The sequence below is a fragment of the Puma concolor genome, chromosome E1, assembly GCF_028749965.1.
Source record: "Puma concolor isolate L17-30 chromosome E1, mPumCon1.1.hap2, whole genome shotgun sequence".
NCBI lineage: Eukaryota > Metazoa > Chordata > Mammalia > Carnivora > Felidae > Puma > Puma concolor.
The window spans coordinates 29796112-29812350 of NC_141680.1; the positions used below are offsets into that span (position 1 = coordinate 29796112).

At 45.3% G+C, this 16239-nt stretch overlaps 1 protein-coding gene across 6 annotated transcripts in view; it reads left to right on the forward strand.

The window, feature by feature from the left end:
* The window catches only part of TEX14 (testis expressed 14, intercellular bridge forming factor), a 115092-nt gene that overhangs the window by 58602 nt on the left and 40251 nt on the right, over positions 1-16239 (forward strand). For 5 of the 6 annotated variants that reach the window (XR_015244042.1, XM_086686848.1, XM_086686847.1 and 2 more), the window contains exons 6-11: positions 2863-2944; positions 3773-3903; positions 5636-5749; positions 6807-6930; positions 10598-10776; positions 15551-15702. Coding sequence is in view for 5 of the 6 variants with exons in the window: in XM_086686848.1 (XP_086542974.1) it covers positions 2863-2944; positions 3773-3903; positions 5636-5749; positions 6807-6930; positions 10598-10776; positions 15551-15702 (782 nt within the window). In the remaining variant the exon portion in view is untranslated. The remainder of the gene's footprint in view (positions 1-2862; positions 2945-3772; positions 3904-5635; positions 5750-6806; positions 6931-10597; positions 10777-15550; positions 15703-16239) is intronic. The other variant, XM_086686849.1, reaches the window with a different exon arrangement.

Genomic DNA, 16239 nt, shown 5'->3' on the forward strand with positions numbered 1-16239 from the left:
GCAGAAAAGTGGGGGAAAGTGAGTCTTTTTTGTGAGAAAGAAGGGGGCTAATTATAGAACTTAGATAAAGAAGAGAAGAGGAAAAAGCCTGTTAACTGGTACTAAGTAACTGCTTGAGCTGGTTTTTTATTTTTTTTTATTTTTTTAACCTTTCTTTATTTTTGAGAGAGAGAGAGAGAGAGAAAGTAGGGGAGCAACAGAGAGAGAAGGAGACACAGGGTCCAAAGCAGGCTCCAGGCTCTGAGCTGTCAGCACAGAGCCCAACGCCGGGCTCGAACTCACAATCAGTGGGTTCATGACCTGAGCTGAAGTCAGCTCAACCAGCTGAGCCACCCAGGCACCCCTTGAGCTATTTTTGATTACTCTCTGTTTTTTTTGGTGCTGTCAAATAAAACTATTCTTGGTGTGCATTAGTAAACTATTCTGTCTTAAAGTTCATACCAACAGTTTTATGGCATGAATGCCATTTGTTCTGTTGAATTTTATGGGCAACTGCTTTGTGAAACCATTGCTGCTTCTGGCCCAGTTCAGGAGTTCATTAGTTGGAAAAGAAGATGGAACTTCAAAATGGAGTCTGTCACATTCAGAAATTTTATACAGTTCCACAACCCCAAGAGGGCAAGGCCTGTGTGTGTCTTGCTCACCATCACCAGCCCTTCACTGCTTGTTGTATGGTAGGGCTGAGTACAAGGTGAGGGGGTACAAGGGCCAGCCTAAAGGAAAATCCAAGTTAAGTGTTAAAAAACCTAACAAATTTCAGATACTAATCTAGATGTAGCATTTATTTTATAGTTAGATGAAACATTATTTTTTTAATGGGGTTGGACCATGCAGTACTTAATGGAAAGTAGAGTGGAAGTACATACATCCCCCCCCCTTTTTTTTTTTTTTTTTACATCCCCCTTTTTAATGTGAAGAAAACACATGAATCCTTGAGATAAGAACTGGCTTCTCAGATCTGTGAGTGAGGCCCTTGTCGGTAAGATTCCTCACAGGTACGTGTTTACGTAGAGCCTGGTTGGGGGGAAAGAAAAAGCACTGAATTGAGAAGAACAGATGGTTGTATTGTTATCGATAACGGAAGTCAGTTTTCCCCCTTCCACCCAGCTGAATTTACTTAAATAGACATGGCCTGAGAAATTCAGGTAAAAGAGCAAGAAATGTTGATCTGATTGTAGTTATAGTCCAGGTCCCTGCTGGAGAACAGCCAGTTCCTCTGCTTAAACGGAGCTCATACCCTTTAAAAAGCCACTCACATACCTGAGAAGCCCCAGATGGGAAGGGGGAGTAGTGTCAATGGTATCCTCCTGTTCTGGTGCTGCTGGGGAGGCATGCCGTTGCTGCCACCTCAAAATCTGTTCCCCTGGGCAGGAAACAGTTGTTGTCCCCTGGATATTTGAGGCCTGAGCATGTAGCCTCTGTTTCTAGAGGAGATTAAGAATTTGGTGTAAGAAGGGGGCATGTCCACTCAGATTACGTTGACCAGATAGCTTATGCTCCATGCTGGGCTGCTTTTCGAGTGAAGGGGATGCTACCACGAATGATACTGGAACATTACGTATAAATTGGGATGTCCAATTTATCTCAGTCCAAACTGTGGAGTCTTCATTTAAACCTCACAGCAGCTAAAAGTGAGGAAGGGACAGCCTGGCCTAAGTTGCTAATGAGATAGAGCCTAAAAGTATCTCTGAAAGCAGAGTAAAGAATTTGCTTCTGTGCATGAAAAGTGGGCACATGGAGCCTCACAGAGCTGATGTGGGGTGAGGATGAGTACACACTGTTACCTGCAGCTCCTTTGCCATTTGCTGAGGGAGGGAAAATGGCTCCAGCACTAGCACAATGTGTTGTCCTTCAATCTGAGCCTAAACTACTCATTCGGAAAGCATTAAGTGAGCACCTACTACATGCATGGCACCATGCCAGCCTTGGGGAGCCAAAGAAATATAAGCCATTCCTTGCCAGACTCTCAGTTCATGGGGGGGTCCCAGTGTGCAGTGTCCCACAGTGGTGGTTTGGGTGTGGTATGTGGAAAGAGCAGTGGCTGGAATGAGTATCAGGGTCTGTCTGGCCATTCCTGCTGCTCTGTGACCTCAGACCAGCAGGTTCCCCCTCTCTGGGCTCCATTTGTCCCATCTATAAAAATAAAAGCTGGATAAGATGTTTTGTTCTTAAAAGAAAAAAAGACATGTTTTGATTCTTTCCAACTTCGACCATTTGAACTCATCATCTATTGCTGCATATTGAATCCACCCCCAAGCCACCCAAACTTAGCAGTTTCAAACAGCAGTAAACATTTGAATCTCACACAATCTCTGTGGGTCAGAATTCAGGGAATGGCTTAGCTACGTGGATCTGGCTTAGGGTTTCTTACGAAGTTGTAGTCAAGATGTCAGGTAGGGCTTTCTCATCTGAAGGCTTCACTGGGACTGGAGGATCCAGTTCCAAGATAGCATACTCACATGGCTGGCAAATTGATAGTGGGTGTTGGGCCTCTCCATAGGGCTGCTAGAGTGTCCTCACAACATGGTAGCTGGCCTCCTTCAGAGCAAGGGATCCGAGAGTGATCAGAACAGAAGCTCTGGTGGATCTAGCCTTGGAAATCAACCACTCCATCATTTATTCAGTGCCCAGTTGGCCTAACAGGTCTGCCCTATCTGAAACCCACAAAGGCAAGATTACCAGGAGGTGGAAATCACAGGGCCCTCTCATAGGCTGGCTCTTACGTAGTTTCATGATAAAAAGTCAAGTAGTAAAGACAAAATGAGCTACACTTTCTCATAGCTCTGGATATGGTTAATTCATAGCTCAGTTCCTCTGGATATGGTTAATTCTTACTTTTCTTCCTTTTAAAAATACTTCTAGAAACCCTAATGGCTCTCCTAACCGACTGCTTAAAGCTGGAGTCATTTCTGCACAAAATATCTACAGCTTTGGCTTTGGGAAGGTAAGAGGTTGCCACGGACACCCAGCATTTGCAGGGCCAACTGGAGAGCCAACTGGCCCTGACTCTGGCCCCACGTCCCCCAACCCTGTCCAACTCTTTCTTCCTTACCCTCTCCAGAGTGTTATGTTTCTTCTTTACTACTTTTGCAGGACAGATAACTCTTAGTCTTCTTGTCCTTACTGAAAAATGGAGAAAGCCCTGGAAAGTTCCCTTGAATGACATTGGGCTAGATTTGGGGAGTTTAGAAAATGATCCTTTCATTAATTCCCAATTGGTGGTTGACTTGCCCTCCGTAACTTTTTGTTGGAATGCCTTTAAGGCATTGAGATTTTGAACTGAGAAATGTGTTGAGGGAAAATATCTTTTGGGTTCTTGGTTCTGCCCATCAAAGAGAGACATTTGGGAATGTAACTGGGTGTCTGGGTGATGTTTGCTGACAGTTTTCCCTAGCCCCGCATCTGTTGGTTGTGCCTAGGCAGCCTTGGGTGGGAAGGAGGGAGCAGGAATGTTGGCTTTGGCTGCACATAGGTCTGGGTTCTGTGGGGGCACAAGAGGCCTGTGAGCCCCAGCCTGGTACTTCAGGCAGGCATCTGACCTCTCTTCATGAGCCTTGGTTTCCTCACTAGTAAAAGGGAAAGAATATTACAACCTTGCAGGGTTTCTAGGCAGATTAAAGATAGTACAAATTAAAGAATAGTGTCCAGTGCATAGGGGAATTCAGCAACTTTTGGTAAATAGCAGTTATTATTTTTAGCTGGCACAGGATTCTGAGGGCATTTTGCTTTTCCTCTTTTCTCCCCTCAATTTGAAGCTGTGCTCTGCTCTCAGTTTTATCTCACAGGGGGAGCACAGCTGGCCTACCTGGGATCTCTTCCAGTAATTGGAGAAAAGGAAGTGATTCAAGCTGATGATGAGCCTACCTTCTCTTTCTTCAGTGGCCCCTACATGGTCATGACCAAGTAAGCAGAAGCTGGCCAGTGGGAGGTCTGATTTAGTCCCACAGGAAGGGTGGGCTTCATGTGATTCCCTTATGTGTGGAGGGTTTCCCCCAAAACACAAACAATGAAGAATATACGTCAAAATCAGGGTTTTTCAACCTGGACACCATTGATGTTTTTGGCTGGTATCCTTCGTTGTTGGGGGCTGTCCTGTGCAATGTAGGATGTTTAAGAGCATCTCTGGTTTCTACTCACTGGATGCCGGTACCAGCCTCTGCTGACCCCTTTCCACCATTGTGACTGTGACAACTCAGAGTGTCTACAGACATTGCCAGATGCCCCCCATCCCCCCACCCCAGAACAACTTATCTAAAAGATTACTCATGATGATGTTCTAATCTCTCTGTTTTCTAGAGTTAGAGGCAGCTTAGTGGTTACCGTCTGGCCTCTGATATAGGCCAGAGGGTATTGATTGAGGCCTCTGTGGAAGCCAGCTGCGGGGGCGGGGGAAGCAGTAATGGGATTTGTCTATGACAAAAGTGCCTGGGGTATTCTCAGTCCTCAGAGACCTGGCACCTGCAGGGTCCCAAGAGTTGTCTTGGCCAAGGTTTCTTGGCCTGCTTGAACCTGGATGCTTCTTCCCTGCCTAGAAGAAACACCTTTCCAAAAAGGCCTCTGCCAGACTCCTGAGGCCCTCTATCCCCTAGTTTCCTGCCTGTGCCACAGATTTGTTACCAGGTCCCCCCTCCTTTCTGTCCTACTGCTGTGGTCTTTGTTCAAGTCATCAGTGCCCCTCACACAGACTAGCTTCCTAGCCAGTTCCCCATTTTCTGACCACCCCTCCCTACCATTCCCCACACTGCTGGTGCTGTTATCTTTTTTTTTTTTTAATGTTTATTTATTTTTGAGAGAGAGAGAGACAGAGAATGAGCAGGGGAGGGGCAGAGAGAGAGGAAGACACAGAGTCCAAAGCAGACTCCAGGCTCTGTGTTGTCAGCACAGAGCTCAATGCGGGGCTCAAACCCACGAACTGTGAGATCATGACCTGAGCTGAAGTCAGACACTTAACTGACTGAGCCACCCAGGTGCCCCTAATGCTGTTGTCTTTCTAAAATGCAAACCCAGGGGCACCTGGCTAGCATTCTACTCTTGATTTCGGCTCAGGTCATAATCTCATGGTTTGATTCATGAGATAGAGGCCTCACATTGGGCTCTGTGCTAACAGCATGGATGCTGTTTAGGATTTTCTCTCTCCCTTTCTTTCTGCCCACCCTGCCCCCCCCCCCCCAATAAATAAATGGGGGCTCCTGGGTGGCTCAGTTGGTTGGACGTCCAACTTTTGATTTCAGCTCAGGTCTCTCAGTTTTCTGAGTTTGAGCCCAGCATGGGCTGATAGCGCAGCTAAAGCTTGAGATTCTCCCTCTTTCTCTGCCCCTTTCCCACTCACACTCTCTGTGTCCCTCTCAAAATAAATAAAATAAACTTTAAATAAGTAAATAAATAGACAAACATTGAAAAATGAAAAAGAAATGCAAACCTGGTGGAGTCACTCCCTCCCTCAAATCCTTCAGTGACTTCCTGCCACTCATACTAAGTTCCAGAGGGTGCTTTAGGACTAGGGGGGTAGGGGAAGGGAGGACCCAATGGTGCAGAGTGGAGTTGCTTTATAGATTCTGTGTAAATGCCACTTCTCCTGTTTTTGCCTGGGAGAGCTGCTCATTCCTTGCTCTCACACTTTCTCCTGCCCTTGTAGTCTGGTGTGGAATGGGAGCAGGGTCACAGTGAAGGAGCTGAATCTCCCCACCCATCCTCACTGCAGCAGGGTTCGGCTGGCTGACTTGTTAATTGCAGAGCAGGAACACAGCAGGTGAGAAAGCAGCCCAAGAGCCTGGTGCGTTACAATCCACGTCTCTTTACAGACCCAAGTTCAGGGCTGTACGGTGCTGATGCTGGTGCTGTTGCAGAGGTGTGGAGACCAGCCCCCCCTCAGCCTCAGCATTTCCTGACTGTTGGAATGGGCTCATTTGACTTCTAGAGAAAGAGAGAGAGAGAGAAAGGGAAATTAATGGATAGCCTGAGGGGTGGGAATGGTGGTGCTGAGGGGCTTAATTCTGTTAGCTGATTGACTTCCCATAACACTTGTCTCCAAGCCAGCCTCCAAGCCAGTAGCCCCTGAGGCTTTTTGGCCCTGTGCCCAAGAGGACAGCATGCACAGTCCTGTCTTCATAGATGATGGCTGTGCATGAGATCCACACAACTGAGGAACTGAGTCTCTGCCATTGAGGACATGCCCATGGGTGTACCTTAGTACCTTAAGTTTCCTACGGCTCCAGGGTTAATCCTTTAGCTCTTGCTAAAGCAGGATCTTGGTTCATGGTTTCACACCAGGACTGCTGAATGAATGGACCCAGTTCCTTGAGTAGGACACTCAACCCCTGCAAGAGATGTATCAGAGGCCAAACTCTTCCTTTTGGGGGAAATCAGCCTAAAGGGACCCCAGGAGGCTGGAAGGATACATATACACAATGTGGGCTTTGATGTGAGACTGAGGGGTGTGTGACTTTGGGCAAGTTTCTGACATCTCCCTGACCTTGTTTTCCTTATCTCAAAAATGAGTATAAAGTATTTCGTACAGGTGGTTGTTGAGATGATGCATGTAAAGTACCTTGATCAGTAGCTCTTGGTGATGTTGTGTCTTGTCATCATCATTGTCGATGACTAAGCCCTCAGGTTCTGATCAGTGAGAGACCATAGATTCCCCTATCCCTATCTCACCCCACCCATCCTGTTTTCTTAGAAAGACATTAGGTACAAATGGTATTTGTTTAGAATGTGTTCAAGGGGCCTAGGAGGAAGGAAAGCACTCATTTTTTCATCATATCTTTCTGCCCTCTACCTCATGTGAAGCTGCTTTTGTTTTGTAGTAAGCTGCGGCACCCGCACCTGCTACAGCTGATGGCTGTGTGCCTGTCCCAAGACCTAGAGAAGACCCGCCTTGTTTACGAGCGCATCACTGTCGGCACACTGTTTGGTGTCCTCCACGAACGGGTAAATGGCTGTTTTTTGGTGAATTTTCTCTTGCTGCCCTCTCTGCTTCTCACCGCTGCCCTCTTCCCCCTACCCCAGAAATGGAGTTCCCATTTGTGTATGTGAGGACGATAAACCTCCTAATTCTTTACTTTCTAAGGGTATATAATGCACCACTTAAGGACCTGATTGGAACTAGTGTGATTTTATTGTCTGTCCTGTTTCTTCATCAAACCTCTAAGAGTTCAGCAGACCCAGAAAACACACAGATGCATTTCTAGCTAACTGTAATCACACAGCCCCTGGCTTTGTTTTCCTGTAGTTTCACTTATTTCTTTCAGGGCCTTTGCTGTAGAGAGAGGTTTGTTTATATACAGACCTGTATCACTCCCTTTCACTTTTCAGATTCTTTGTAGGAACATCTTTCAGGGCCCATTGACTCCCTAGGAAGTGTGCTTTGGGCTGAGATGTACCTTCAGAGAGGTCCTGAAGCATTTGTTTTTCTTTCTCTATGACTTTATTCTAAAGATCCTAGGCTGGAATGAGAAGAGACCCTCCAGAAAGAGTCCTTTCCCAAAATGGCTAGCCATTCCTCCTGCCTAAGAACTTACTAGTGTTATTTCTCTTCCCCTCCCTTTCCCTCTCCTCCCCTTTCTTCTCCTGTCATTTGATGAAGGCATACCTTAAAATGCCATTTCTCTGGGGAATAGGATAGAGAGGTCAGAAATAAACCCAGGCTTATATGGTCAGTTAATGTGCAACCAAGGAGGCAAGAACATACAATAGGGAAAAGACAGTTTCTTTACCAAATGGTGTTGGGAAAACTGGACAGCTATGTGCAAAAGAATGAAATTGGACCACTTTGTTAGACCATACACAAAAATAAGCTCAAAATGGATTGAAGATCTATTAAATTTTTTTTTTTTCAACGTTTATTTATTTTGGGGACAGAGAGAGACAGAGCATGAACGGGGGAGGGGCAGAGAGAGAGGGAGACACAGAATCGGAAACAGGCTCCAGGCTCCGAGCCATCAGCCCAGAGCCTGACGCGGGGCTCGAACTCACGGACCGCGAGATCGTGACCTGGCTGAAGTCAGACGCTTAACCGACTGCGCCACCCAGGCGCCCCGAAGATCTAAACGTGAGACCTGAAACCATCACAGTATTAAAAGAAATCATAGGTAGTAATCTCTTGGATATGGGCTTTAGCAACAAATTTATGGATATGTCTCCTCAGGCAAGGGAAACACAAACAAAAATAAACTATTGGGACCACACTGAAATAAAAAGCTTTTGCACAGCCAGGGAAACCATCAATAGAACAAAAAGCCAATTGACTATAAATGGAAGAAGATATTTGCAAATGATATATTGCAACTAAATACCAAAAAAAAAAAAAAAAAAAAAAGAGGGGGCCAAATGATCAGATTAAAATGGGTAGAGGACTCGAATTGACATTTTTCTAGAGGAGACATACAGTTAGCAAACACACATGAAAAGATGTTCAGTATCACCAAACATCAGGAAAATGCAAATCAAAACCACAATAAGATATCACCTCATACCTGTCAGAATGGCTAGTATCAGAAAGACAAGATATAATAAGTGTTGGTGAGGATGTAGAGAAAAAGGAACCCTTTGGGGTGCCTGAGTGGTTCAGTTGGTTAAGCATCCGACTTCGGCTCAGGTCATAATCTTGCAGGTCATGAATTCGAGCCCCACATTAAGCTCTGTGCTGATAGCTCAGAGCCTGGAGCCTGCTTCAGATTCTGTGTCTTTCTCTCTTTGCCCCTCCCCCGCACATACTCTGTCTCTCTCAAAAATAAATAAAGAAATTTTTTTGGAAAAAAGAAAAAGGAACCATTTTGCACTGTTGATAGGCATGTAAATTGGTGCAACCACTGTTGAAAATAGCATGGAGGTTTCTCAAATAATTAAAAATAGAACTACTATATGATATAGCAATTCCACTACTAGGTATTTATGAAAAGAAAATGAAAATACCAATTCAAAAAGATATATGCACCCATAAGCATTATTTATAATAGCCAAGATATGGAAACAACTTAAGTGTCCAGAAATAGATGTCCAGAAATAAATAAGTGTCCATAAATAAATAAATAAGTGTCCAGAAATAAAGAAGAGGTGAGATATGTGTATATATCTACATGATATGTGTATAATGATATGTGTATATACGTATATATAATATATATGGTAAATATGCATATATATAATGTGAAATTATGATAATATGAAATATGTTTCACAGATGGAATATTACTCAGCCATAAAAAAGATTGAGATCTTGCCATTTTCAACAATGTGGATGGACCTAGAGAGGATATTATGCTAAGTGAAATAAGTCAGACTAAGACAAATGTCATATCATTTCACTTGTGTATGGAAACTAAACAACCAACCAACCAAACAGAAATAGACTCATAAATACAAACTAGTGGTTGCCAGAGGGGTGGAGGGTAGGGGGTGGGAAAAATAGGTGAAGAGGATTAAGAGGTACAGACTTAACAGTTACAAAACAAATCATGGAGAGGCACCTGGGTGGCTCAGTCAGTTAAACATTGGACTTTGGCTCAGATCATCATCTCACGGTTTTGTGAGCTCAAGCCCCGCTTCAGGTGAGCCCCGCTTATCTCCCCCCACCTCTCTCCCTCTCCCCCTGCCTCCTTCCCTCTTCACCCCTTGTGGGATTCTCTCTCTTACCCTCCCTATCTGCTCCTCGCTCACTTGCACCCTCTCTCAAAAAAGCAAAAACAGGGGCGCCTGGGTGGCGCAGTCGGTTAAGCTCCGACTTCAGCCAGGTCACGATCTCACGGTCCGTGAGTTCGAGCCCCGCGTCAGGCTCTGGGCTGATGGCTCAGAGCCTGGAGCCTGTTTCCGATTCTGTGTCTCCCTCTCTCTCTGCCCCTCCCCCGTTCATGCTCTGTCTCTCTCTGTCCCAAAAATAAAAAAAAAAATAAAAAAAAAAAAGTTGAAAAAAAAAAAAAAGCAAAAACAAAAACAAGCCAAAATACGTCATGGAGATGAAAGGTATAGCATAGGGAATATAGTCATGTCGTAGTAATGTATGGTGACTAAACTTACCATGGTGAGCATTATATAACATATAGAACTGTTGAAATATTGTGTTGTACACCTGAAATTAACATAACATTATATGTCAATCATATTTCAATAATTTTTTTTAAAAAAAAGAATGCCATTTCTCTGAGGAGAGACCAGTATGACTTTGATCAGTCAGCTACATTGGTGTGAGTGAATTTCTTTCCCCTTAGGATCAGTCATTCTGCCCAGGGCAGGGGCTGGACTGGTCCTTTAAGCTTCCAAGTTCTCAGCAGCACAGGCTTAGATGGGTGCAGGGCAGGCTCATTGGTGGTGGTGGTGAGCCCACCCTGGATGTACATACCAGGCTTTCAGAACTGTCTCTTCAGTTTTTGTGGTGTGAAACAGCTCAGTTCAGAGAAAGGAGTCTAGGCTTGGAGCCAGAGGGCCAGGGTCAGTGGGACCTTAAGCCAGTCATTTAACCTTCAGCTTTTGGGTCCCCGTTTATAAAATGAGGACCCTAGGTAGCTGTGAGGATCAGTTGAAAAGACTTTGGAAACTGCAAAGCATTCTGTAGTGTCCAGAGCCCAGCGTTGTTCCTTGCTGTTTTATCCCTTGCTTCTAGCGGTCCCAGTTCCCCGTGCTCCACATGGAGGTGATTGTGCATCTGCTGCTCCAGATCTCTGATGCCCTGAGATACTTGCATTCCCGGGGGTTTATCCACCGCTCCCTCAGCTCCTACGCCATCCACATTGTCTCTGCTGGGGAAGCAAGGCTGACCAACCTGGAGTACATGATGGAAAGGTGGGTGCTCTAGAGAAAGAATCTGATCTGGACAGGACTCTTCCTCATTGGTGGGCTGAACTCTTCATTTTTGGGGAAAGAGGTTTCCCAAATGCCTTGACCTGTCTGTCAACGTTAGAGGGACTTTAGGGAAGTTACTTCTGCTCAGGACATTATCATTTTAATGCACATTTAACAAGCAAGGAGCCCATATTAGCCAATATGTGTAAATGCCCTAACTATTCAACTCAAAATTTTAAGTGGCTTAATAAACCAAGGTGTGTTTCTCACTCACATTGCAGTCTAGTGTGTGTATTGGGGCACCCATTGGGTTCTAGGTTCCTCCCATCCATGGTTCACTTGTCTCCAAGTCTCAGTCCCCCACTGTGTCCTCTGCATTTCTGGTCAGTGAAGAGAGAACATGGAGGGGCACATGGTGTTTAAGGTCCAGTCTGAATTGGCTAAGTCATGGCTTCCCACTTTGCAGTCACCTCTGCACTGCAGAGAGGCTGGGAAATGTGCCATAGCTGTGCATCTTGGAAGGAGAGAGAAGGTGATGGGTGCTGATGAGCCTCACAATTGGTCACACCTCCTACTCCTGGGCCAGGTGCTTGGCTAGGTGGGCACTAAGGCCATTCCCTGCCCTCGAGGGCCTAAGCACAGTGAGGTAGGTGGAGACAAAACAACACCCTCATTCAGGGTTGGTGGATGGGATTCATTTCCTTGTCGGCAAGAGTCAAAGTCCTCCAGAGAGTTGGGGGCATGTGCCATCTCCTGCCCCTAGGTTCTGGAAGGCAGAGGATCTCCCCTGTGCTTCTGTGCTGCCTTCTGCCTTCTGAGCCTCAGCCTGTTGTTGGTTCTGCTCTGCTGTGAAGCTTGAGCCACTGGGCAGAGCTCATGATCAGACCTGCCTATGTTGGCTTATCCTTGCCCCCACCTACCCACCAATCACTGAGGCTTTGTTTCGGAGGCTCTCTGCTGGTCATTCCTTCTTGCATACCCTCTAATGTTTTTCTCACTATGTGAAAAGCTCTATGAGGGCAGGGATTTCCGTTTTTTTCTTTAAATGTTTTGTTTATTTTTGAGAGAGACAGAGAGAGCATGAGCAGGGGAGGGGCAGAGAGAGAAAGGGAGACACAGAACCTGAAGCAGGCTCCAGGCTTCAAACTGTCAGTACAGAAACCAATGCAGGGCTCAAACCCACGAACTAGGAGATCATGACCTGAATGGAAGTCAGAAGTTTAACCCGCTGAGCCACCCAGGTGCTCCAGGGATTTCCATTTTATCCATTGCTGTATCTCAAATGCCTAGAGCAGGCCTTCATGTGGTGGGCACTCCGCATATGTTTTTTGAATGAATGAAACAGAAAGTCTTGCTTCCCAAACCACGCATGCCCTTAGTCCTTTAAGGGGGGAATTGGTTGTGTTTGGCTCTGTGGACCTTGGTGAAGAGTTTTTATTTTATCCTAAGAACATTGGGATGCTTGAAGGGCTTTATTTATTTATTTATTTATTTATTTATTTATTTAGCGGATGGTGTCATGGGTGATTGACAGGCTAAGATCCTTCTCGTTCCTACATGTGAAGAAGGGGCTGAGAGGAGACAGGAGAGAGGCAGGGAAGCAGTTAGGGTGTAACTGTAGTACTTGTCCACATGAGAACTGGTAGAGGCCAGACAGCTGTCCCCAGTTGAGCTGCACAGCCTTGGATCAAGTCCATTCTCAGTTCCAGTGAAAACCTTTCAGTGTCTCCCCATTGCCTACATGATTTAAGTCCAGGCACTTTGCAGGGTGTGGAAGCCTTCCAACGTGAGGCTCTACCCACAGTGCCAACCTTCTCACTTCCCATTCCCTGCTTGGCCCTCCAAAGCCTCTTTCAGTATAGGCCACCTCTCAGTGAATAACTTGCCTGTTTATCCTTTAAATTTTCCTCAGGCACAGTGTCTCACCACACCCGTGAAGCCTGTACTGAAGCTCTGGTCCCCGAGTACTTAGCATATTCCTTTCCTCCACAGCTATGTGTCTGTCCCACCAGATGGTGACCTTTGAGAGGACAGGAACGGTGCATGTTCATTTTCAGCTCAGGGCCTGTCATGTAGTAAGTCCTCGGTATTTGTTGGTTAAGTGAACAGATGAGTGTAGATGATGGGGAAACTCGAAATTGTTCAGAATGGGATTGGTCACTTTGGCTATGTGCTCAGCAGCAGTGAAAGCTAAGGTGTTTAGACATTTTTGTCTTCCATAACAAAGGCTTTTCAGGAAGCCTGTGAAAGAATACAATCTATTTGCTGGTGATGGAGCACCATCTGTTGTTTACATGGAGGTATAACAGTTTCTTCTGCCTGAGCTCTCTGTAGAAATGTGAATCCTAGAGTGAACTAGAACTTTGGAGATGCCCCAGCCCAATCTTGTCTTTTACAGATGAGGAAACCAAGGCCCAGAGAGGTGAAGAGCTGGTCTGAAGTTACCCAGCTATGGCTACAACCAAGTGGTAGAGGGCTATCAGGAGAGAATGGATCAGAGGTTGAGGATAGGAAGCCCAACTAGGAGGCCACTGTGTAGGGTGTGGTGGTGACTACAGAATCAGAATAGAAGTGAAAAATGTGAGATGCATTGAGAAGCTGGTGTTCACAGATTAGTCAAATGAGGGGCTGGGAGATAACTGAGTAGGAAGGTGTGTGTTTCCTTTTGGGTTTGCTGACCTCAGAATGGAATCTCAGGCAGAAATGTCAGTCAGCGAGCAGTTACAGCCACAACGGCACATCCTTCTTTGACAGCTGATAACATGAGCTGGGATCCAAGAATCCAAAATAGCTTTCAATTCCACATTTATTTTTGGAAACATTTTATTTGTTGAATGTCATTGTCAAGGGTAACACTCCATCTCATGGTATGAAAATGACAGAGCAGTTTTTCTTATTCTTCAACTCCTTCTTAATGGAATCTTTAGAGCTGGGATTGACCTTGCAAGTGGTATCACATAGCTGTAGCCAAATGTAATTTTAATGATGTCAGAGCTGAAGCTCAGAAAAATAACTGCCCCAGAATGACAGCCAGAAAAGAAGCGCCACCCCCCCACCCCCCTACGACTATCTTTAACAGAGAGGAAAGGAGGATTGTAAGAGAAGAAGGTGAGTGGAAGTAAAAGAGAAAGGATATAAATACTGGTTGTAAGTGACTTACCCTTATCTGAACCTTAGACAAGCCTAAGAGGTCTGAGAATGTAGTGAGTGTTTCCCTTGGAGAATCAGCCTGTGAAGTGAAGAGCCAAACATACTAGGTCTTCAGAGTAGGACTAGGACTTCATACTAGGACTTCAGAGTTCTGTGGTGGGAAAACACTCCATTGCTTTTCCTGTGATATTGGCATGCTTGTATGCTGTTCACATTATACTAGGCCACATCTAACTATTTAGCAATACAACCAAAAAGTCAATACCAGCTTTCATTTCATGATTTCCTGAACTCACTGCCATCTACCAAAAGCTCTGCTGGAAGAAATATTATTTAGGGAGGTTTGCTCAAAGTCCAAGAAGCCCATCCCATCCTCAAATCTGGCCTTCACTAGACCAGCAAAGAACTTCTGGTCACTTGCTTTAAAAAAATTTTTTTTAATGTTTATTTTTGAGGCGGAGGGAGGGACAGAGCATGAGTGGGGGAAGGGTCAGGGAAAGACGGAGACACAGAATCCGAAGCAGGCTCCAGCCTCTGAGCTGTCAGCACAGAGCCCAATGCAGGACTTGAACTCATAAGCTGTGAGATCATGACCTGAGCTGAAGTCAGATGTTTAACCAACTGAGCCACACAGGTGCCTCAAAAACTTAATTCTTAACTTAGCAGTCCTCAGTCTTTACCAAATGCCTACCATAACATTCATATTAATAACTTACTTGCATAGTGCTTTATGGCTCAGAGAGTTCTCCACATACAAGGTCTCATTAGATTTTCATGACACCTGTAGATGGAAGTGGGCGCTAACTTCACCCTGAGGACTCTTGTTGGCTCAGCAGATATTGAGGATGCTATGACTTAGTTCTCAAGGAGTCTAGTTGGGACCCAGTTGAGTTTTTCAAACACATCAGTGAACCTTTGAGTGATGAACTGAAAGGACTTGTTCCCAAGAGGGCAGAGTTCAGAAGAGAAGCAATCACCGGAATTGGAGGAGTCCCACAAGGGACTTTGATAAAGCAGATGGAGCTTGAGGGGGGTCTTGACAGAGTCTTAAGTAGGCATTGAGGCCCTCATGTAAGTTTAGAGATACATGATATAAAAGACAGATAAGGTGCCTCTTCTCATGGAGCTGACTCTAGCAGAGGGGAGACAGATAATAAACAGTAAGTAAATGAACAAAACTTCAGATAATATGTGCTCTGAAGCCAATAAAACAGGACTACAGATGGTCAGGGAAGGCCTTTCTGAAGAGATAATTTTCAAGCTAATACCTTTCTTATAAGAAGCAGCCAGTCAAGCTAGGATCTCTGGGCAGAGCATGGCATGCAAAAGAAGCCAGTTTCCAGTGCAAAGACCTGAAATGGTGATGTCACTTGGCATGCTGGAGAAACTCAAAGAGGGCCCCTGTGACTTGAGTGAGAGAGAGCCAGATGAGGTTGGAGGGTGGGCAGGGCCCACTCAGGTAGGTTGAAACAGCAGGCAGCGAGGGTTAGCTCAGGGTCTAGTTGGGTTTCTAGAAGCTCAAGGAGGTTGCCAGTCTTCAGAGGTAGATGTTTCACAGAGGTACTGTGTGATGGTCATGATGATCCTTTAAGACATGAGTCTGACCTTGTGTTTCCTTCTGTAGCCAGGATGGACGTGTACACAGGGACCTGACTCGAGTGCCCCTCCCAACCCAGCTGTACAACTGGGCTGCCCCGGAGGTGATCTTAGAGAAGGCAGCCACAGTGAAGTCGGACATCTACAGCTTTTCGATGATCATACAGGAGATTTTAACAGGTAGATCCAAGAGCACATTCACTATGACCAGAGTCTCTACTCTTGGGTTGGGTTTTTTTTTTTTTTCACAGGAGTTACTTTTATGAAAATTCAGAACATAGGAAAAAGAGATTTCTTCACGGAAACTTCTTTGTACTTAATAGAAGATATGAGGTGATTGTCCAGAAATCTCTTTTGACTTGTTCTTTGAGACTCAGCAAAGCCAACCTATCCTCCTATTAGTGGTGATGCATTTAATCCAAGCAAAGTTTTTTTTTTTTTTTTAATGTTTATTTATTTTTGAGAAAGAGAGCGCATGAGAAGGGGAGGAGCAGAGAGAAAGGGGGACAGAGGATCCGAAGTAGGTTCCACGCTGACAGCAGCAAGCCTGATGGGCCTGGACTCACAAGCTGTGAGATCATGACCTGAGCCAAAGTCAGGCGCTCAATCGACTAAGCCACCCAGGTGCCCCAATCCAAACATAGTTTTTAAACTGAATATTGCTGTCAGTGCTTAAGGGTCTCTGTGAGGTGCCCTTCAAGAACTTGTAAACGAGGA